The sequence below is a fragment of the Aedes albopictus genome, chromosome 2 (assembly GCF_035046485.1).
Source record: "Aedes albopictus strain Foshan chromosome 2, AalbF5, whole genome shotgun sequence".
In the NCBI taxonomy this organism is placed as follows: Eukaryota; Metazoa; Arthropoda; class Insecta; order Diptera; family Culicidae; genus Aedes; species Aedes albopictus.
Window position 1 is genome coordinate 151,335,436 of NC_085137.1, and position 24,870 is coordinate 151,360,305.

Consider the following 24,870-nt stretch of genomic DNA (forward strand, 5'->3'; position numbering starts at 1 on the left):
CCCCATATTTTCTCGGAATCAAAAACATTTTTCTTCTATCACAATTTTTCCAAAACTAATCCTGGACAAACGACTATGTTTTGGCTACAAGTGATTTCGATTGTACATTGCATTATTTTTTAACGGCTGATGGTTTGTTTTCAGTCCTTCAGAAATCTTTTAGGCGATTCCGTAAAATCTCAATAACTTTGTGAAAATTGAACCAAATCGTGTTAAAATTTCACAGCACATAGTTCAAATAAAATACTTTCAAACGTATTTATCCAAATAAGGCTGTTGTTAACATATTTTAATTAATTCAGCTTAGTATACACAACAGTGACATGGAGAGGCTTGATCCCTCGAGGATTACGCACACATTATACAAGCGAAAAATAAAATTATATTCGGAAGCCTCTTTTTACTTGGAATTCTAGTATATTCAACGATAATATTTGTCAGATAATTATATCTTTAGTACAAACCAAGAAAAGGGGGATCAAGTCTCCCCATTTTGCAAAAAACCGGCATATCCTTAAAATTTTTAGGAAATCTTACAATTTCAAACACTCCATGTTCATAGAAAATACAAGAAAACTAGAAAATAAAATGAAAAGGAAGACTCTGGAATTATTCTCCCTTTGAATAAACCATGTGCTCAAAGGGGGATCAAGTGTCACCCATTTTTGAAAAATACATCATAAGACATGCCTCCATAAAAACACAGTTTTGAAAACATTAACAATAATTTAAAGGCCTTCTGTTGTGTATTAACTTGCAATGGATGTTTACCTGCCATTTTGTACGGAAATCGGATCTAGTTTTGTGTTTTTCTTAAAGTTTCAGGTAAATTAAGAAAAAGAGATCAAGTCTCCCCAGTCTCCCCTAATGAAAAAGAGTAGGAAGAGATGAACACACCGATTCCCGGTTTCATGGGAGATTTAGTAGGTTTCAGGAGAATTTTAAGGAACGCTTCAGTAATGACCAGAAAAGTTTTAAAAGCGTTTCAGGGAGTTTCAGTGGAATTATTGGTTTCAGGAGGTTTCGAAGGGACTTCGGAGATTTCATGGAATTTTCATAGGCATTTAGGAGGGGGGTTCAGGGGCGTTCCCGGAGATTTCAGAGAGTGTCCGAATGACTTTGGCGTGTTTCATGGGCTTTCAAAGAGGTTCCAGAGATGTTGTAAATGGGGTGTCATAAAGTCGTTTCCATGCGTTTCAGGGACGTTTCAGGAGGTTTCGAAATGGTTTTTAAGGACATTTGAGAGCGTTGTAAGAGGTTTGATGGAGACTTCATCATTTTTATGGAGTCCCTGGGACTGAATCCCTCAAAATTCTCTCAAACCTTTTTTTGAAATCCCTGTGGACCCAATGATTCCAGTAGGCAATACTTTTTGGTACTCCAGAGATTTCTTTATGAATCTCTCTAATGATTTTTGGCTAACTTTCAACACCCCTTCCCCTCGCAACATATAATGCCTATACCTTATACATGTGACGTAGCAATTTAATAAACACTCTGTCTCCTCCCTAAAATGCTGTGTCATTTATGGACGGCCGCTTATCCGGAAATTTCCCGTGGCGTTTTTTCAGGAATTCATCTCGATATTCTTCCAAGAATTCTTCCGGGACTCCACCATGGTTTACTCCGGAAATACTTCAGCGAGTTTTCTGTAGCGATTCCTTCACAGAAATCCTTAACATGTTTTTTGTAGGGATTTCTCCTTGAATTTTTCTGCAGATATCTCCAGGGATTCCTATTCGGAATGTACTTGCAACTGCAACATGCATCCTTTTTATTATTGATTGAAAATCATATCATGAAGCCGGTGGAAATAGAGTCAGTTCGGGCTGTAAAAGGATTTAAAGGTTGCAAATTTCTGTAAAATTCGACGGCTATATCATGAGAGGGTTCAAGAGCATGCAAGGTGTTTTAAGGGAAGTGTTCGTTCGATTTAAAAGACGTCTACTGGGCGTTATAGAGAGCTTCATGGAGTGTATAGCCGAGTTTTAGAGAGTTTCAGAGACTTTCGAAAGTTTGAATGGAAAAGGGTTTCAAGGCATTTCAGGGAGTGTCACTGGGCCTCATGGGGGGTTCCTGGGCATATCATAGGCGTTTCAGAGGACTTCTTTAAGCTTGAGAGGAGTCCAGGGAACACCCAGTTATTCTGGAGAGGTCCTGAGGGTAAAGAGAAGTTTGTGGGAGTCTCAGGGGCAAGCCCGTGAACAAGGGAGGGGTTTTGGGGGTTAAACCCATTACATTGCTGATGTTTCATCAGTACACTGGGTGTCCCTCCGCCTTTTGCAAAACATATGGAAAAAGCCCTCCCTTGTCGCCTTTTCTGTAGATGCGCCTGTTCAGGGGATTCGAGTGGTGCTTAAAAGCGTTTCAGGGGGTTTCAGGTGAAGAACGTTTCAGAGTTTCAAGAAGTTTCAGTAGGTTTCAGGACGTTTCAGAGGTGACGGGGGATTACTTGAGATTTAACCCTTTAAGGCCGGGGGTCATATATGACCCTAGATGAAAAATGGCTGTATAAAATCACACACTTGATAAAAACAAACTCTGTCTTCGGCAAAGTTATTGCAAACTTTTAACGGTCTATCAGGAAAAATAAGAGTTATTGAGTTTGAGATATCATTGACATCCTGGAACATCCTCAAAAACACTGAAGTCAGGAAAAAATTGATTTAGTAGTGTTAAATGCTGATTTTGTATATGGTTAACTAGAATAGTTTTCCTTTCAAATATGGAAAAAAATTTCTATCTTGGAATGTTCTAGGTGGTCCAAAATGTTCTGAAATTCTGTCCTTTAAGTCTATAGGAGTAATTTTGTTCGTTTTATCAACAAGTTGTGACGTTGCATAATCTGCTATAATCAGTGAATTTCATGGAAACTCGGTAGCCACTCATTGATACTATTAGTCATTATGCAGGTCAACCAAACTTACATGGAATTTAGAACCTTAGATTTGTTCTTGCAATAGTAGTCATATGCACTATACAAAATAACGTTGCATCGCATAATCAACTATGGTTAGGGAAATGCGCGATGCACGTTCAGTGTAGGCATAACTAATCGCGCTCAAATTTTGTAAAGTCAGGAGTCAGGACCCGAAATGAAAGCGTGTGTTGTATAAGCTCTTATGCAGCTACTTTTGTTAGGGGAAGGGGAAGGAATGTAAGAGTGTGATGGTGGTTGCTACTAGAAACCGAGAGCACTCTGCGTCCCCACAACCAGTACGGATGGGGTATTTGTTAGTAGAGTAGGATGTGAGATCTGGGAGTGATCCATGTGATTCATGGACAGGGAATATATTTAGCTGATAGATTCAGCGCTGATTACGCGGAAGGAGAAACGGCACAGATCGCTTGGTTGCATAACTTGGGGAGCGTTCATAGATGGTGTAGATTTTGCAATCGATTTTAACACCCACCTCCCCCCGTAGCATTTCGTCACAAATTCAGTTACCCCTCCTTATGAATGACGTAGCTTGTTGAACCCCCCCACCTCGCCAACAAGCAAAATTTTGATGTCAAAAATTAAGAAAAAACTTGAAACTAAGTTCTGATTTCAATTTCAACTTACATGTTAGAAAACGTCAGGTTCCACTATTTACTTTCAATCGGCTTCACTAGACCACACAATCTCCATTCGTGCATCTTGCGTGAGTAACGGACAGCATTCTTCGCTCGTAACTTCGTCCGTTACCATCAACTCTTTCAACTCATCGATCTCAAACCATTGTATTGCCGACTGTCAGGTTCAGACCGCCGACATCAAGTGCTACCAGTGAAGATTATCACCAAAGCTAAGGACCTAATAAACCATCTATGGTTCCTGACATTTGGAGGACCTTGCAGAAATTTCTTCATAAATTCTTCCAGCAGTTACTTTTTGAGATATCTCAAACAGTTCCTTTTGGGAATCCCAGTTATGAGAAATCCTTAGTTTTTTTCCACTTCCTTCTGGGATTTCTTTAAAATTTCCTTAAGGATTCCATTTGAGAATAGAGATCTCTCCAAGAATTCCTGTGAAGATTTCTCCAAAAGATCCTTCTGAGATTTCTCCAGGCATTTTTTCTAAGGTCCTTCTAGAAGTTTTTTTTTCGAAGTTTTAATCCCCTGTTTCCCACCCAGTTTCTTCGGATATCTATCCAGGGATTTCAAAAGGAATTTTCATTTGAGATTTAATCTGAACTTCTTTCTATGTTTTCTAAAGAAGTTTCTTCCGGGATTCCTTCAGGACTAATTTCTGGGTTTCCTTTAGGAATTATTTCCGGAATTCACTCAGTTATTCATTCCGAGATTTCTGCAAGAATTCCTTCTGGCATTTTTTCAAAACCCTTCCAGGAGCTGCTTCTGGGATTCCTCCAGGAGTTCTATTTTGGATTGCTTCCTTAATTCTTCTAGGAGTTTCTTCTGGGATTCCTGGAGAAATTCATCATCTGCGATTTATCCAGGATTTTTTTTACCGAGACTCCTCCAGAAAATTCTTCCGGCATCCCTCCATCCACTCCTTCCAGGATTCCTCCAGGATCTCCTACAATTCCGTGAGAAATCCCTTACCGGGTCCCCCACCCCCTATTTTATTTTCTGGAATTCTTCCAGGATTTTCTTTCCTAGATTTCACCAAGATTGTTATCTGGATATTTTCGTGGTACCCCAAAAGTTATTTTCGGGATTCGTTCACAATATTTTTCCTTATGTATTTACAGCAAAATAAATGTGCATATGCTACCGTTTCGAAAATATCTGTCATTAGGCCGAATAGGGACCTTCTTGGCTCGGTTATGGGGTCGAATACGTCTTTGGGTCGACCAGGTCAATAGGCTTAATAGTATTAATAGTTTTCGCACATAAGAGCGTCTGTGGGTGGAGTCGGAATCTGTCGGACACTGAACGATCATAATCGCGGTGATAATGAGCACTGATATGAAAAATGGATACATATTGTTCTGGACTATTACAACATTTATTCGACGGTAAAACTGATACACTTATTCTTTATTAAGAACACTGATTTATAGGACACTTAGCTTCACTGATAGTTTGTATTTCTGGCGGACTGGGACATGACACTGTTAACTACTAAACGGATATACTGATGAACGGTTATACTGTGATGAAGTTCGATTATGACTTATATAGGGATACACTGGATAATAACTGATATTGGCTGATGATGGCTAATTGTCCACAGGATAGTTTCTAAAGGCTATTATGGTAAGGTCAATCACCTTTAACTAGAAGATAATTCTACATTGTGGTCGTATTTGGAGGGAAAATACTACAAGTACTGCTAGAGCGTGAGTGCAACTCATTTGAGTGCAGCTGCGGTACGGATGCATTAAAGTCTAGCCGATCTAATCCGAACTTATCGTTTCTATCTACAAATATGCGTGAACATACCGCCCCCCTTGAAAGACCTACAGTTAAGTCTTTCAACAAGAATAGAAAGCAAGTCTAATGACAAGATGATTCTTCACACATTGTAAATGGATGACCCGAATGACTACTTACTAACTGGATATTTGTCTTCATGTGATCAGTATGACCTTACTTCACTGAGGCGCACTGTTGATCGTGTAGGAACGTTGACGGTGCTCCTACGTTGCGTATGCTGTTCTTCGTTGTCACTCTTCTCACTGCCGTACTGATGATGATGGCACTGGATTCCGTCTGGTGTGACGACTGGACGTTCTTCCCGATAACGTTGACTATGTGCGGTTGCGCACAGAACTTGGACTGCAACGGGTTATGTCACTTCTTGCTGCTGGTTTGCTGAACACTTCTCGGATCCTCCTTCCAATCGACACGGACACATTGATGACTGCTGATAGTTGCCAACCGATTTGGCTTCGATGAAAAGATGAAGATTGGTGACGTCACGGATTTCCACGGATCTTCCTCCGATGGAATGGTCCTGCATGACCACTGATGGCTGGCTTCCTGTTCCAGTCTCGTCGACGTCCTCGAATTGGTGTCTGTAAGCATCAAACGACTTTAGAATGCTACGGAGTAACGTTATGTAAACTGGAACACTGATACTTATCTGTGTCCCGGAGCGGGTGCTCCGGGAGGACGTGACGACGCGTTTGTGCTGGAACCGCCCTGCCTCGAAAGTATCACTTGATGTACTGATTGGTTGTCTTTAAGTTGTTGTGGTTGAGAACTGCTGCTCTCTTCTTGGCAATGGTACAGATGGTTTGACATGTTGTTTTAGTGATAAATGCATTTGACGAAACTGTCCGGCAACCGGATTCATCCTTCGGTAGCGCCGGAATGGTGGACTCGAATCCTCAATTGCCCCTGGTTGACAATCGCTGCGACTGATGAAATCATACACGATCTCTCTTCTGGATGTGCTCGAATGGTTCCGCATCCACACCTCGTGTATGGACTGAGGCGGCCATGCAAATGCCCTAGTGCATGCCGTCGGGATGGTTTAGATGACCTGTTTCACTGGATTGGGCAAACATTCGCAAGTTTGCCTGTGCCGCCCACTGCCGCTCTGCATAGGCTCGTGTAGGTGAGCATTTCTTGCCTGGAAACGGAGGCCGGTTGGCCCCCGTTCACGTCCTTTGACGTGACCGATGATTGCTCGATGACGATGACCCTTTTGTCCTCCAAAAAACTGACAGAATGGTTGAAGAGTCCGCAATGGTTGAAACTGGATGCCGATTTCAACCGAAGATTTCAATTTACGCTACTGGCTTAGGGTCTACACTGGTTTATGTCCTAGGCGACTATTGCATTCTCTTCTAGGGTCACAGGAACATGGTTGAGCAACTGACTGACTGGCTGATCTTCGACGAAAGTAGGCACTGTAGCCTTGACACTGGCACGATACACCGGTTGCGCTCCTTTGGATGTCCAACTAGCTTCTGGCGTCCTCCGTTGAGGCACTAGCTGGACCGACTGTACTTCACCGTTGTGAAGTGACGATCTCCCTAGCCGGGCAGATCCGAACCCCATTCCTACGAGCGCTAGAAATGGGGAGCTTGCTACGCTAGCAAGCTGACAGACCAACGCGATTGCTCCTTGTTGCAATGCGTTGGGTCCACTCTCGCCGAGTGAACAAATGGTTTTGTATCGTGCCATCCTCATGCCCCAGCGACATCATTCGCTGGACTGTTGGCAAGCTGCTCATGAGGCACCAACGGACCTTTAACCGTTGGCTTGGAATGTCGACCCTGTGTGGCCAACATGTCGAAGATAGCAAAAAGCGCGGCTGCGCTCCACGGATGCTGTTTCCACAAATGCTCCAACGAACCCAGTTCCGTAGGACTTGAAACGTGGAATGACTGACTGACACTGACTGTAGAAATGGATGGGCTGTCCGATTGACCTTCATCTGACATCTAGTAGCGGAATGACTGTATGGGTGATGCAAACAGGTCCAGTTTCGCCAACGTCCTCCTTGGCGACACGAACTGAAATTATTACGACGAGCATCAGATTGTGACGACAACACAAAATGATTATTGGAATCAGGATACTTAACTGTGTCCCGGAGCGGGTGCTCCGGGAGGACGTGGCATCGCAGGTTTGCTGGAACCTCCAAAGTTGACGGACTCCTCAGAATGATGACTCGGATGCAGGAACTCAGATGTCTTCGGATACAGGCACAGAAAGTCTTTTTTCTTCCCAGATGATAAACAGTCGATCACGACACGAACTGTTTTACAGGCACATTCGGTGAGCTCTTCCCCTGCACCGCAATAAATTTGCTCACTCTGGGGGAACTGATTCGGTGGCTTGGCGAAATTCCACCACAAATGGTAAACACTGTTTTTTCTTGCCCGAAACACTTCTCTTGAACGGACGACGGTACATTTTGGCACAGGTAACCAACAACTTGCAACTGACGGAACGGCAAACGGAATGGTTTACGATGAAATCAGATAAACTGCACCACAAATTTCGCAAATTTCTTCATCTTTGTTTCTTGCCGCGGAGAGATAACAACAAACTGCCAACTGTTCCATCATCACGCACACTACGTAGCGCGACAGTTTTCGCCCGGTTACCATCGGCGCATGATTGTATTCGCACCGTGAGATACCTCGTCTACCACAGAGATGCGTTCTTCTCTCAACAGGGGTTCGCATAACAGTTTTGGCACAACCTAGGGCACAACAGTTTTTTTTACAAACGGATAGTGTTTCACAGATAAATGGGTTTCACAGATGGCTTTTTACATTTCCAGCAAAATGGACGGACGGAATTAACACTTTCACACGTGAAGTTTTACGATGGAGTTTCAATGGGCTATATTTCGGCACATTTATCTTCACGTTCCTTCAACACCATTGCGGTGGATTGCACTGGATGGGTTCCGTGTATAAAGATTTTCGCCGCGATTTCTTCAACACATACACTGACTGTCTGGTTACGGATGTAGTGACCAATGGTTTTGTTGTCACTACGGTTCGGTTTCTTCGACTCATTCCTGGGAGTTTTATGGCGGCAATACGATTTCACAGAAGGTACATTTTTGCATCGCTTTATTCTTCGGACCGCAACAAACGATACACCGACATGATAGCGGGAATTATGGAGGTTTCACTCGCGACACTGCTCTGAGGTCCGACTTCGAAACCGACAATCCGGTTCGAAGGACCATTTTATGTTTTCGCACATAAGAGCGTCTGTGGGTGGAGTCGGAATCTGTCGGACACTGAACGATCATAATCGCGGTGATAATGAGCACTGATATGAAAAATGGATACATATTGTTCTGGACTATTACAACATTTATTCGACGGTAAAACTGATACACTTATTCTTTATTAAGAACACTGATTTATAGGACACTTAGCTTCACTGATAGTTTGTATTTCTGGCGGACTGGGACATGACACTGTTAACTACTAAACGGATATACTGATGAACGGTTATACTGTGATGAAGTTCGATTATGACTTATATAGGGATACACTGGATAATAACTGATATTGGCTGATGATGGCTAATTGTCCACAGGATAGTTTCTAAAGGCTATTATGGTAAGGTCAATCACCTTTAACTAGAAGATAATTCTACATTGTGGTCGTATTTGGAGGGAAAATACTACAAGTACTGCTAGAGCGTGAGTGCAACTCATTTGAGTGCAGCTGCGGTACGGATGCATTAAAGTCTAGCCGATCTAATCCGAACTTATCGTTTCTATCTACAAATATGCGTGAACAGGCCTAATGACGTATTCGGCCTCGTATTTAGTAAATACGTTATTGGGCCGCAAAAACCGTTAGGCCGCAATAAGTCATTAGCTTCAGGCCTAAAAATCTTAAGGCCGAAGAGGCCTCCAGGCCAAAAAGGTCTTTAGGCGGAAAAGGTGTTTAGACCCGCCGAAAAAGTCTTTAGGTCGAAAAGGTCTTTAAGCCGAAAAGGTCTTTGACCGATAAGGTCTTTGGGCCAAAAGGGTCTTTGACTTATTCGGCTCAATGACCTATTCGGCCTATTGACCTGGTCAGCCAAATTATGTATTCGGTCTCATATTTATTAAATACGTTATTGGCCACAAAAATCGTTAGGCCGCAAAGGTCAGTAGGCCGCAAAGGGCTTCAGGCCGAAAAGGTCCTAAGGCCGAAAGGGTGTTATGGCCAAAAAGGTCTTTAAGCCAAAAAGGTCTTTAGGCTGAAAAGGTTATTAGGCCGAAAAGGTCTTTAGGCGCAAAAGATCTTTAGGCCCGCCGTAAAGGTCATTAGGCCGAAAAGGTCTTAGACCGAAAAGGTCTTAGACCACAAAGGTCTTTGGTACGAAAAGGTCCTTAGGCCGAAAAGGTTTAGGTCGAAAAGGTACTAACCTTTCTGGACGCGCGCCTGTTTGACCTATTCGGCCTAATGACCTATTTGGCCAAATGAGCTATGCGGCCTAATGAGCTATTCGGTCTAATGAGATCTTAGACCTAAGACTTATTCGGTCAAATAAAAAGACAAAACAATATTGTGCGGCCTCCCAACCATCTTCCGACCAAACAACTATCGGTCTGGTGACCTCTTCGACCCAACAACATGTTCGGCCTAATGACCTATTCGACCTTATAACGTTTTCGGCCTTATGATCTATTTCGATAATACTGTATATATTTTGACGTAAACTGCAATGGAAGAAACTGTTGTTCAGCTAGCTCTGTTTCTTGAACTGTACAAACAATTCCAAAATTCATTTGAGATGTTCCAGATCAACCAAACTATTCAAAGGTGCGGAACTACTGATTTGTACTCGTAAAAGTATTCATATCCGCTATACAGAGTACTTTATTATTAAATATTTATTATGGGGAAATTTAGCCCGAGGCTGGTTCATCTCCATACAGAGTACTTTTCCTTTGCTTTTTTGAAAGTTTGGTGGACTACAGATTAAGGTTAACATTCTACTACACAGATTTTAGAACGCGCCCTTTCTAGCCATCTTGAAGAGTCGTGTGTTCAAATCTCAACATATCTTGGATGATGCATAATCCACTTTAAAGTTTTTTTTTCTCATTTACTTTATTATAATATGCACAGTTTTCAACACATTTTTGCCTACGTATGCACAGCACAATAATAAGGTTAATGTATTCCGAACCTAATTTACTCCAACACAACCCAATCAAGTGAAACAAACGACTGGAAATCCTAATTAGAGATTAAATGTGATCGATAGACTCCAGCCCAATCTCCACCTGGTCCCCTTCCAATGAAGTAGAAACAAAAAAAAAACCTGACATCCATACTCACCGAAACTTTCCTTGTCATTTTTCGCACCGAGCGCCAGGCCGTACCGTGGGAAAACTAGCGCCAGCAAAAACAGAAATCCGACTCGCAAAGCCGACAGACTCTGGCGGTAGCGTAGTGTCGTTCTAACGACCTCTTGGGTGGATGGCGGGGAGCAACACGTCAACACCTGGTGTTCGTGTTTTTGCTTCCTTCGCAGGAGTGTGACCTGGTGCCGTTGTTGGTGTTGTTTCTGGTGTTGCAGCTGAACGGCAACGGTGGCAGATTCTACCGGACGACGACGCAAAGCAAGATGTCGCAGAACATCATTTCCGGTGCGATTAATGGTCATTGTTGGTGAAGTAGGACATTTTTGTGATTCTCGCTCTCCGAAAGCATTTGTCGCGCTCGCCGCCGTCCACCGTTTCGGTTGCCCGGGGTGATTGCGATTTCATCGAGCTTTACGAGCGTACGACGTCCACGTTTTGCCAATGGGCCGTGACGAACGGGTTTTTCGTTGACGAATTTGATTCTGCTGCCGGTGGCGTTGGTGCTGTCCAGGACGGCACGGGCAACCCGTTCTCATTGCTAATGGCTCGGGTCCGCTATGATTGCTGGGCGATTTGGACGAGTTATTTTGTGGAAACGGAACTGGTGGTTTTATCATCTGAAATTGGACAGGAAAAAAGAAGTGTTGTTAGAGAAGCAGGTGGTGAATGAGCACGGAAATTGTGTTCTTGTCATAGACGCTTTTATTGTGCGGTATTTGATATATGATAAATTTCACGTCAACTCGACCCCCAATACGCAGCACCCTCTCAGAATCGAATGAAACTTGATGGTGTTCCTGAGAAATTTTGCATTGAAGTGGCCCACTCTTAAACATAAAATTAAAAAAATGCCAAGTCCACCTCCTGAATCCTGACTGACTGGAACTACGTTCAAAACTGCGTACGTACGGTGGTGCAGAGGGCTGGTTTGAAAGATCTCCATCCTGGGCTATTGCCCGCTATCGCCTTGATCTGTGGCCAGGTCAGATTACTGTCGACATGCTTTATTTCGTTGGTGAGGGTGTGCCGTCATGAGCCTCTGAGCTGCGATATCTTACTCAGTAAGACTTACTGGATTCCAATCTAACGCTTGCTTAAAAATTTCGATTCCGCCCCTGCGTAGAGTGTGGCTGACCCACTTCCACTTTCGCTCCCGAATTTCTGTCAAAAGTATCGGCTTTTGATGACATCGACGATGGAGCTTATTCATAGCAGCACCCATGAGTACAATGACGAGATTGTGTGCTTGCTCGGACACGTCGGTTGTGGTAAATATTGAGCGATCACTTGACGTGAGTGATCTTTTGTTTGCTTTCCGCGTGAAGCGAACAATGGCGAGATCGGGTGCTTATTCGGACACGTCGGTGTCGGTTGTGGTAAATATTGAGCGATCACTCAACGCGAGTGTTCGATTGTCTGCTTTCCGCGTAAAGCGAACAATGTCACGGCGGCCAGCATGGCGAACAAACATCAAAAGTTCATATTACTTATCAAAGTGAATCCTGACCCAACGATACCTTCCCTAATAACAAACACTCCTTCCTGCAGCCTTTGGTGGAGTCGCAGCGGTAAACGCGGTCCTTCACTTAACAAAGGTTGGTACTAATATTCCTTCCCTCTCCCAACCTGACTGCAAGGACGTGGCCGGCGCCGATATTGTACTGTAAAAGAGAATCTCTGAAGCGTGCACAGTGAGAATGTTGACCACTCCCAGTCAATTATTCAGTTGATTCATTGCGCAACTGTCATTGGTTCGGGTCAATCACGGAAGCAACCATAGATATGTGCAGTCAGTCTAAGCTAAGCTAAGCTAAGCAGCACCCATGAGTACAGCTGCCATCAAACATCTAACGTCAAGCGTTTAACTGAGATTTCAACAAATGAACTTTAACCGAGATTTGCACAGCCGATCTCGGCATTCTGTTTTAAATGTGCACAATTATTCTGCAACATAAGGGAAACCGCAACATTTCCGGCCGACTGTATGCAAGGCGTCTTTGTAAAGGTATCCAGAAAGGTTGACCTGACTGTATGCGATAATTGGCAAGGTACACACTTAAAACAGAATGTTGAGATCGGCTGTGCAAATCTCGGTTAAAGTTCATTTGCTGAAATCTCGGTTAAACGCTTGCCGTTTAATGTTTGAGGCCAGCGGTACCCATGGGTGCTGCTATGAATAAACTTGACTTTTTGCTGTTAAGTTAAATTGTGACTGCCGAGCGCTCGGCTGTGCGAATCTCGGTAAAAGAATAAAAATTAGCCGAGCTCAACTGAGTGTGTATCATGTTACTACTCATCGTTCTCAAAGTTTTTTGTAAAGTAATCCTTAATCGGATACAGGAGAAGATTGACGCTATTCTCCGACGGCAGCAAGCTGGATATCGTGCCGGACGATCTTGTGTGGATCATATTGTCACGCTCCTTAACATTCTGGAGCAAATCAATGTTTCCAATCGTCTCTTTACCTGATATTTATTTATTAAAGCAAGCTTTCGACCGTCTCAATCACGAAAACATGTGGGAAGCCCTAAGGCGAACGGGTGTCCCTGAGGAAACGATCGGCCTCATTGATCCGATCCCATCCAGTTCGTTGCAGGAATAAGACAAGGACGGATACTATTACTTCTACTGTTCCTCGTCGTAATCGACGAGATCCTGGCCATTGATCGTAAACCAAATCGTGAGTTGCTGTGGCAGCCGATGGAGCTCCTAAATGACTTCAAATTGGCTGATGACGTTGCTCTCCTAGCACAACGGCGCTCTGATATGCAGAGCAAGCTCGATGATCTTGGGGCTTTGCCACTCCCCCCCCCTCTCATTTCCGATTTGAACACTAGGCGCTCTTCCACCTTTTGCCGAAATGAGGAAAAACCCCTCCTTTGGCGCCATTTCTGTGCACGTTCTTGTGGCGATCCATTGATCTTCCACGCTTTCACCTTTCGGAATATCTGCAGCACGGTTCTCTAGCTCCTCGACGAAGGACCTTTTCACCTCAGCGTCATTCATTCCATGTGCAATTCCTGGAGGAATTTCTACAAAGATTCTCGAAGAAGCTTATTTGATATTGCCGTCAGAAAATCCTCCAAATATTTCTTTACATCTTTCTCCAAGATACCAACCTGGACTTTTCCCAAGATGTCCTCCAGATATTCATCCAAGGGTTGCAACTGAAATTCCTGCCAGAAATTCAATAGGAACTTCTTCAGTGATTCAAAAAATTCTCCTCGATTTCTGCAATTTTTTGAGAATTCCTTCGAAAATTCTTCACGAAAATATTTCTAAAATTTCCTCAAACGTTTGTCCAAGTATTTATTAGGTGATTTTTTCAATGGAGCTTCCAGGAAATCATCCAAAATAATAGTTTCAGAATTTCTCCAACAATCGATCTGGAAGTTCCTACAAGGATATCTTCAGACATTTTACCATAATTTTTAAAGGCATCTCTGTAGAAACCTCCTAATTTTTCAGGACTTTCCTTAAGTCTTGGAGGATAGAAAATTCTTGGAGTAATTACTTGAAGAATTCATGAATTCATGACTCAATAATGATCACTCCTGCACTTGTGTTCAGCAGTGGTGAAATAGCACAGCACGTGGTAATCAACTGAACGCCTTATACTTCAATAGCTGTTTAGACCAAAACACGTGTTTCCATTCTGATTTCGCTGTCTGTATTGTTTATCGCACGGTGAGAAAACTTGCATCAAATGCGGCCAAAAAGTGTTGGTCCTTATTGAAGATATTGTTTCCGGACGAACTAATTGCTATATGAATATGTTTTTATTTTTATTATTAAACTAGCAGTCCCGGCAAACGTCGTCCTGCCTGCCCACTCTGTTTTTTGACATCCAATTCCATGAAGAAATGCCCCTCAAAATGGATTTTCAGATTTTCCTGTTTTTCTTGCCTTCCCGGTCACTTTTTCTAATTATTTTTTCGTACGAACACGTCGGAGCTCTGGTGGAATGCAACAGTGAAAAAACTAGGAGTGTGTAATGTCTGAGACATAACCGCAATGTTGACGTAGGACTAATTTTTAACGCATAATAAAGAATTTGGGGCTCACAGATGAAGTAAACGTGTATCTATTCAGCAAAAATAACGGCCAGAGTAAAATCACTATATGCTAAAGACTCGAAATCTGGCGATTGTTGCTGGTAATGATGATTCCCGTATCATGACGATGATGCTGCCGAGCAATGCCTTTAAAGCGCATTTGACAGGTATCCTACTCGATTGGAATGACATTGACAGTAAATTTGGAATTTCAAATACCAAATATACAGCGGTGTATATTTAGTATAAAAATTAAACTTTATCGATAAACTAAACTATAAAAATTAGAATTAGTTGAATTTTTAGAAATAATTGAATAATGCTCCAAATAACTCTTTCGGAAGCTTTGGGGCCCTTAAAAGAACCATTTTGGTATAATTCATTGCCACCCATGCCGCCACCACCAATTGATCCGAAAAGAATCGAGGCTTCATTGGACAGAGGGCGGTGCCACCCGCTTGCTCATCCGTTGAAGCGGATCTTTTTTGGGATCTCGCTGCTGCTGCCGCCGGCAATCCATGAAAGAATCGGGGCCCCGGCAAACAAAAAGTGACGCCAATCGAATTTTCGTTTGCCGAGGCGGATTTTTCTTTGGATGTTGCTTCCGCTACTGCCTCCACTGCCGATGGATCCGAAAAGAATCGAGGCTTCATTGGACAGAGGGCGGTGCCACCCGCTTGCTCATCCGTTGAAGCGGATCTTTTTTGGGATCTTGCTGCTGCTGCCGCTTACAATCCATGAAAGAATCGGGGCCCCGGCAAACGAAAAGTGACGTCAATCGAATTTTCGTTTGCCGAGGCGGATTTTTCTTTGGATGTTGCTTCCGCTACTGCCTCCACTGCCGATGGATCCGAAAAGAATCGAGGCTTCATTGGACAGAGGGCGGTGCCACCCGCTTGCTCATCCGTTGAAGCGGATCTTTTTTGGGATCTTGCTGCTGCTGCCGCCGGCAATCCATGAAAGAATCGGGGCCCCGGCAAACAAAAAGTGACGCCAATCGAATTTTCGTTTGCCGAGGCGGATTTTTCTTTGGATGTTGCTTCCGCTACTGCCTCCACTGCCGATGGATCCGAAAAGAATCGAGGCTTCATTGGACAGAGGGCGGTGCCACCCGCTTGCTCATCCGTTGAAGCGGATCTTTTTTGGGATCTTGCTGCTGCTGCCGCTTACAATCCATGAAAGAATCGGGGCCCCGGCAAACGAAAAGTGACGTCAATCGAATTTTCGTTTGCCGAGGCGGATTTTTCTTTGGATGTTGCTTCCGCTGCTGCCTCCACTGCCGATGGATCCGAAAAGAATCGAGGCTTCATTGGACAGAGGGCGGTGCCACCCGCTTGCTCATCCGTTGAAGCGGATTTTTTTGGGATCTTGCTGCCGCTCGGTGCTGTCCGTCCGCTGCTGTGTGTGCCGATGAAATGATCGAAATGAGTGTGTGCACCACTTATATAAGTTTCGTCGTGTCGCCTCACAGAACTATGCTTGATTGTGATTGGTTGGGTAAGACTGATCTCGAGCTTTTACTAATTTTCAGCTCCAGCCTCAGTCAAGGCACATCATTCAATTGAGCCCCAGCTAGGAAGCATAAATTTGTGGTGTTGTAGGTTTAAAGCTTTTACCATAGTTGATGACGTCAAACCCGACATCCACGCTAACGCCGCTCAGCACTAAAGTGCATAATTTCCAGACTACACCAAAAATGTGTAACCCTTGCACATTTACAAAATCAGCTCCAGTGTCCGCAAAATCGTTAAATTCGCAAAAATTTTTGTACGCCAATCTAGCTAGGTTTACTAGTGACCTTGGAAAACAAAAAAAAATCAACATTTCGCATCTAGACGAGTGCACGAGCTGTTTTTTGAGAATGTGTAACTGTCACTCATTTTTGTGTGGTCTGGAAATTATGCACTTATGAGTAGGTCTTACACATTTTAGTGCTGAGCAGTTTTAGCGTGTCAACCTATCATTCACCTATTTTGATTTTGGTCACCAAACCCAACATAGACCCAATAGTTGATCGATGTTGGTCCAACAGTGGCCCAACATTCGATAAAAATTGACCCGACTTTAACCCGACATTCGACATTTTTTCAGTCTGGCGGAATCCAGAAAGAAATCAGAGGGAACAGCTTTTATACCCCTAGATTAGCAGATGCAGCTCCTCCCATTCGGCTGGCTTTCCAGAATATTTCATTTGCATGGCCCGCCCCGCATGATTCAGATGCTTCAAATGATTAATCAACACAGAAATGAGAAATTTTTTCACTAAGCGTTAAAGTAAACAAAATATTGGAAGATTTAGATCATTTTAATTCGAAAATTGTTAGAGTTAAACAATGTTTTACGGAAAATAGTTCTGATAGGGTAATGCGTTGCTGAATTCTGTGTGGAACCATTAGTGGCCGGAATTCAATCATTCATTTTTCGGGTGAACCACACTTTTCTCGATTGATGGAGTAAAATTATCTGATTTACAACTCTGGGGCTGTCCATAAACCACGTGGTCATTTTTTTGGGACTTTTCAACCCCCCTCAAGATTCAAGGATGCCACCGAAAATTGGTAGGCCGCTTTCTGCCGTGGATAAGATTCATGACGCTATCAGCACGATAGCCGAGAGTCGCCGATGGGTAGTGCTCAGGTGTGGAGGTGACATCCACCCTGCTTGACTGATCCAACGAAAATGACGAAAGAAATCAGAGGGAGCAGCTTTTATGCCCTAGATTAGCAGATGAAGCTCCTCCCATTCGGCTGGCTTTTCAGTATATTTTATTTGCATGACCCGCCCCGCATGCACCAGACGCTTGAAACGGTTAATCAACCGAGAAATGAGAAAATTTCCATTTAACGAATAAAGTAATCAAAATATTGTAAGGTTAATATCATTTTAACTCGAACAACGTTATAATTTATCGATGTTTCACGAAAAATGGTTCGGATAGGGTTGATAAATTCCGGATGGAACCATTAGTGGCCGGCATCATCATTCTTGTGGGGCCACCAAGCATTCAATCTTTCACTTTTCGGTTGCACCACACTTTTACCGATCGATGATTGAATGAAATAATTTTCTGATTCACAGCTCTTGATGAATAATTTTCTATGGTCCTGAAAAGAACCGTTTGAATATTGGACGATTTTAGACAAAAAATGACATGAATTTATCATGCCACGCAATGCGTGTTGGATTCCTCCGTGCTTAATGCTGCACGCCGTCGAAAATTGGCCCGCCGCTTGTTGCCCTGGATGTTCCTGATGCTATCATCAATGCACCGCCGCCAATCAATCGGTGAAGGGCCGAGCCCCGAGGACAGCGACGCAACTCGCAAATTCGTCTGTCGCGGATCTTTCTGTGGATTTTGCTGCCTCTGCCACCACCGCCGAGCAATCGATGAAACGTATTCTTTCCTTCGTCTGCCGCTTTAGACGGTTAGAAGGCGAATGTGCAACAGCACCCTTGCCGACAACCACCGACGCCGAGCCAACACGGCCGTCAAAGAATAATGAGCGAAAACGCAAACGAAGAAAGTGGGCAGCTCTCGTTCGATGCGTTCACCTCGAGACGACAAAGGCAAATGAGGGAAGATGCGAAGAAGCAGTAGCTTTTATATTCGACGGGAGCATCCAAAATGTGCTCCAAAATGTGCTCGATCGTGATTGGCTGGAATAAACATGGGTTCACTTTTCCCAATTTTTCAATAGTTTGTTATTGAAAAACAGCAAATATTATTATTGGACATAATTGGTGTAATGATTTGCAATCGATTGGTGCCAAAATTTTGAAAATTCAACAAGAAATGGCTGAGCTATTAACGCTCAAAATCTCCACTTTAAACGTAACGCGGCTGATTTCTGAAAATTTAGAATGACACCCGGTATAGAAAAGAGAGACGTAGTCCTACGTCAAAATCATGTCGATCTGTAGACCCGTTCCCATGCCCGTTCCCGAACCTATTCGTGACATACAAACACATTCCATTTTTATTTATATAGATATCGATCTTTAAAAATGTACGACAATATGTGGTGCGGTATGGTCTTGGACATGGAGCATTGACAGCATCTGTTCAGGTAATCTACTCATGCTCAGTCGAAGATCCGTTAAGCATTTTATTTTATTTATGCTTTGGTCATGGAATCTTGATATTATGTTCAATAAATAGTGCATACGGATGTTTAGGGTTACTTGAAATGTGTCGATTTCTGAATGCTGTTTGGTTATCTAGGTGACTGTGGGAACAATATTCAGTAGGGGCTGTCCATAAACCACGTGGTCATTTTTTTGGGACTTCTCAACCCTCCCCCCCCCCTCGCGTGGTCATTAGTCCATACAAAAATTTTTTTTCGTCCATACAAAATGGTCATTGGCCGAACCCCCCCCCCCCCCCCTCATGACCACGTGGTTTATGGACAGCCCCTAAACACTACAGCACTGAAATGTCAAATGCATCGATCCAAGCGTCTCGTACAATCGAACTGCTGCGGAAGATAAAAAAAATAATAATCAAGGTACAAGATATCTTGTTACAGACTAATCATAATAAATAAATGCCTCATTTTATCGTTGATTACGTCTCTTGGAACTCAATGTTAAACCTCATAATTCTTTTCTGTTTTATTTTATGTGATTCGTTTAAAATTTTGATTCTTTAATAATTTGGTTGTCTAAACAGTTTTAGCCATGATTTATCCCATAATCCGAACAAAGTTCCGAGTAAAACTTTGACGGGCTGAAGGCGTTTATTTGACAAGTGAAAAGCACATTGTTCAGGAGCATATGCTTAGCGATGCATCAGTTTAATAAGATGCAGACAAATGTTTTGTTAAACTCTTTTGTTAAGGAATCAATGCTTATCGAATAAATTTCTTGTTAAACTTTTGAAAAGTGTTTTAATTTATCATTGTTGATACCGATGAGGAAAGTCAAACATTGATTATTTTCTCAATTGAAAAATCATTTAAACAGTAATGTGTAGAGCATAGTTTTAGTTCAGCTATCATTACCATGATTAAGCAACAAATCAGCAAGCTTGCTTGTTTGTGACTTGCAATTGTTAGTTGGGTACTTTGTGGAATTCCTGAAAAAGTTCTTGATTCTGGATGAAATCAGTGAAGGAAGTCCTAGAGGAATATCCTGATATCGTAAAAGGAACCGTTGGAAAAATCACGAGATAACCTCAATAGAAAGAACTTTTATGTGGAGCGAACCTGGTGTGATGGTTAGAACACTTGACTATCACGCCGAAGACCTGGGATCGAATCCCACTCCCGACAAACTCATGAAAATGTAAGTTCTTCCTTCGGAAAGGTAGTAAAGCGTGAGTCCCGAGATGAACTAGCCTAGGGCTAAAAATCTCGTTAATACATATAAAAAAATATTTTTTATATTCCTATGGATGAATTTTTAATACCTTCGGTGAAGAAACTACCAGGAGAATACTTGGGAGCGATTTCGATTAAAATTCTTGGAATTTCGGAAGACATTTTTGAAGGAAAATTCCTTAAACAAGATAAATTATTGGGAAAATTCGTAAAAAAAATACCTTGAGGAGAACTCATGTAGCAATACCTGCAGGGATAATTGGAGAAATATTTCATAGTATTCATACAAGAATCTCTTAACACGTCTTTGGCATTGGAGACATTTTAACTCCAAACCGTATACTATGTCAGCGAGCTGTTCCCAACGGATGCAAAAGGAAGGTTAAATTATTATTCAACATTTTTGAAGAAATTCTCAAAAAAAATTCTAATACCCAAGTAACAATAAATGCTGAACAATGAGAGAATTAGCTGAACAATAGCTGGTTAATGGTGTCAATGACTTAAAACAATGACAGCTGAATATTGGTCTAAAGTATGGCTTGTTCAACCTCTTTAATCAGTAATACATAGATGGCTGAATATCAAGTTGAATAGAATATTACCCAAGTAACACAGAAAACATCTTTGAAAGTTAAATTTGAAAAAGATATTGTAGTATAGCACTATAATCGAATCTGAACACATCCTATGTTAAAATCATGTTTTAACTATGTTTGGCAATAACAAGTCACTGAAAAATCTTATCAACCAAACCACAAGTTAGAGTAACGTAAATTGAACGTTGATTGCACTAGAGTTTTGAATCATTGTCTTTCTTCAATTCAAGATGATATGAAAAACATCAGCAGGACATGGTTATAACATTTGGGCTGAAGCAGGTTAAGAATACGTTAAGCTTACGTATTAAAAACTTGACTCACTAGAACATTATTCATAGAAAATAATTTGCACTTGAGGCTTTCCAACTAATCTAACACTAATATTTTATGCTTTGAGATTGTTGATTGTCTGGACTTGATATTTCGCTGTCGTCCAGGTATAAGAATATTATCTAAAATTCATGGCGATTGCGAAAGTGGCTTTAGCCCGCCCTAATGGGTCGGCAGAGTTAAGTCACCATTGAATTTCACCTCAGTGTCAGGCCTTATATGTCATCTAAAATCATTTTGGGTACTTGCAAGGCAGCTAAAACTAACTTATGAACAATAATTTTGATTCCGCGAAACATTACAAATCAAAACATTTAGATTGGAGTCAGAAACTGCACTACAACTTTGTTATTGTTATACTTATGTTCAAAACAGGTATTCAAAAACAACAATCACATCGTTGTATGCTATTTGGAAAAGGATGTTGCAAAAACGTAATTATGATGTTATTTCAATGTATTTCAGTCGATTCAAGTAGTATTCGACAAACATGTTGTTGTGATGTACAACCGATGTTATTCAAACGAAATTTTAATATTCTGGATTTTTTCCCTATCGGGACTGATAGATTACAGTGCCTGCTAAAAAGTTTCATACTAATATTTGTGTATATAGCCGTTTGTTCATGTACAAATTCCAATTAAAAAAATATTTATCTAGCGCAGTTCAAGCATTCGATGGAGTGATTTAATTTCCTTATTTATATGTAACGAATACAAGCACATCTTTAGTACAATGATTAAAAATAGAATTCCAAAACTTCCAGACGGTGCTGTGACAAGTGGCCACCATATTGCATGTTCAAAATTTGTTCAAAATCTCACAAAAATCAGAGAGATGATAAAAACCTCCCTTCTTGATATTGATCTGATGGAAAGCGAATAAAAGCAAGGAGGGCGAATGTGTTTATTTCACCAGAAATTTTGAATGGCACATGAAATTAAGTCATAGTGACCGAACATCGAGATGGTAAATTACAAATGAAATGTAAGGCTTGAATATTATTACTACATTACAGCCATTACTAAATAGCACATAAACAGGTGTCACAATTATTTGCGGTGTTCATTTGATAAATCGTGATTTTTCTGCTGCCAACAAGTTTTTACGATGTCGCTGAGAACATATTCGATACTTAATGTTATGTTATAATAATGTTTTGAAAAACATCTTTTGTAACATCATGAAGATGTTTTATAAGCCGCCATTTTTTGCGCTTTTTCGGTGATAAAAGTGTACGAAAATAAGTTCTTCATTGCAAGAACAAAACATAGACGTTTGTATGAAGCATGTATTATATACATTATTATAACAAGTGGTGTTACTTGGGTATTCATCTGGGTAACAAGTTCTAAACCATACATCAACATGCAGAATTAATCATCTGTTGTTCAGCCTTTAATCAAATATTTTTTGACAGCTGACCATGGTTTTCGTGAAGTCCACATCGCTTTTTCAGGTTCAATACAGATTTAGTTCAACTTATGTTTTGACTATTCAGACACAACAAGTAATGCTCTTGTTTTCGAGGATGTGTATATAACTGTGTGTGATGTAGGTGCTAAGGTGAGTGACTATAAATCAAGAGGTTCGAGTTCAATTCCCAGCTTCCCCGCAGATTAACTTATACATTCGTAAACAGCTCCCTTCGAAATAGACGAAGCTAATTGTAAACATAGGCTCACGATTTTTTTTTTATTTTACACAATTAACAAATTTAATTGGTTACTTATTATGCGCATATTATGCTTCAAATCAACCTTCCAATGAACCTCAAATTAGCTAAAGGTTGAATAAAATCACCAAATTTAGATGTTTAGGAGCTGAATAAAGGATTGTGCCTCTTGTGCTCAGCATTTGTTCAAATGAAAGCTGATTTAAAATAGTTGGAGAAACGTTTGTTCAGCATCAAATTGCTACCTGGGTAGAGCCTTTGGATTCCCTCTAAGGAAAACGCTGCAAAAACCCTAAACGAATTTTTGTTTCAACTTATGAAGGAATTTATGGAAAAAAAAGAAATCTGCAGACATCCTTGTATGAATTTCTATATTGATCAATGGAAAAAATCCTAAAAGGATTCTTGGAGGATTGGAAAACATCTTGAGGAATAATGCTTGAGGAAATTTCAGAAAGAATTATTATGACAATTATAGAAAGAAAAAGAAATCCTTACAAAAATCACAAGAGGATTTTTCGTAAGAATTCCTAGAGAGATCTTTGAAAAAATTCTGAAGAAAACATGAAAGTAATTACTATGTAATTCCTTAGATAAATTCCTGTAGAAATCCTTGAGAATATTTTCATAGGAATGTCGCAGGAATGTCTTAGGAATGAATGTTCTCAACGAACCCTCAGAGGAATTGCTGAAGGAATTTTAGAAAAATTCTGTGAACAAAAAAAATTGTTGAAGACATCCTTGAAAATCCTTGACAAATCTTGAAGCACACTTGAGGGATTTTTTGAAGAAATTCCTAAAGGAACGTGAAGATGAATTCATGAAGAAATCCTTGAAGTATTTCTGAAACAGAACTTTTTTTTATTCTTCAATCACTTAACCTAATTTACAGGCTCTATTGTCCACTAGGGCACTGCGTGAGCGATTCCAATTGGAAGCTGCACATACACTTTGTACAGCGCTCAAATGTTTTCTATTTCTAATTGTATTACATCGAACTGGTGGCCGTTGCGCTGCTTTCACTTTCTACCCTATCATGGTAGAATGATGAGCTCTAGGATGTTGATGTGTGGCTGTTGGTTGTTCCTGTTTCCAGTCCGATTGGGGGTCCATTATGGGTTGCCGTTCGCCGATGCCCAAGTATCCGGGTTCATTTCAGAAGATCACATCAGAAGAGGGCCAGTGTCAGCTGCTCTCAGGGGATAAGAGCAACTGACGGAAGTGCCAGGGCTGCAAACGTGTAGCCACTACGCCACGGGCCCCGGCGAAACAGAACTTGACGAAATACGACGTTATCAGTAGTTTCATCAGAAACTGTTTATGGTATTTTTTTCTAAAAACACTTCAACAGTTTCTATGAGAATTTCTGCTGAATATAACAATATAGCATTTCCACTGTTACTTGAACCCGATTTTAGAATAGTGTCGAAAGTTCTTTTGGGAGGTCTCCAGACACTCTCTCCTTGCAGTCGGTTTAGAACTTTTTAAGCTTAAGTTCAACAATAAATAAAAACGTGTTAATTGACTATCATCTTCTCAAAAGATTGCACCAAGAATTCCGATAGAATCCTTTGCACAAACAACTCGAGCAGTTTCACTAGAAATTTCTCAAAGAATCTAAAATATTCTTCCTGAAGTTTTTCTACGGATTTTGTCTCTATGGTATCTAATGCCAAGTGTACACTCGCGAAAAGCGTTAGTTACTTCACTTAGTTACTTTTAATCATCGTTTTCATACTCACAGGGGAACTTACGTATTTTCGGCAGTTTTGTTCTCTTCGTCATGGGTTTTTTTTTTTAACCCTGTGGGTCTCAGAGTTGGCCTCAAACCCTTCCCAATCAAGCTGAGTTATATGCCCACATTTCAGGCAAAACGACCCACAAAAACCCCCCATGACGAAGAGAACAAACCTGCCGATAATACCCTTCGTCACCCTAACTATTTCGATTTTTTCTTTGAATATATGGCTTTACGCCCTTTAAAAGGGCCTAACTCAAAAATGGGTCCTACGATTTTTTTTTCAAATTTTGTCCACACATGCAGTATAGTCATAGGAAACGAATGGTGGGCTCCGATTGGATAGAGATTTTTATTTTATAATAACGGTCTGGAGAGCACCGTGAGATTATTTTCTTGCGGAACTTCCAAAGGTTTGTT

General features: G+C 41.4%; 1 protein-coding gene across 3 annotated transcripts in view; it reads right to left on the minus strand.

Annotated features, from left to right (window-relative positions):
• The window catches only part of LOC109429277 (nephrin-like), a 506,653-nt gene that overhangs the window by 292,996 nt on the left and 188,787 nt on the right, over nucleotides 1–24,870 (minus strand). For all 3 annotated transcript variants that reach the window (XM_062850614.1, XM_062850613.1, XM_062850612.1), the window contains one exon: nucleotides 10,707–11,349. In XM_062850614.1, the coding sequence (XP_062706598.1) occupies nucleotides 10,707–11,034 (328 nt within the window). In that variant the 5' untranslated portion in view covers nucleotides 11,035–11,349. The remainder of the gene's footprint in view (nucleotides 1–10,706; nucleotides 11,350–24,870) is intronic.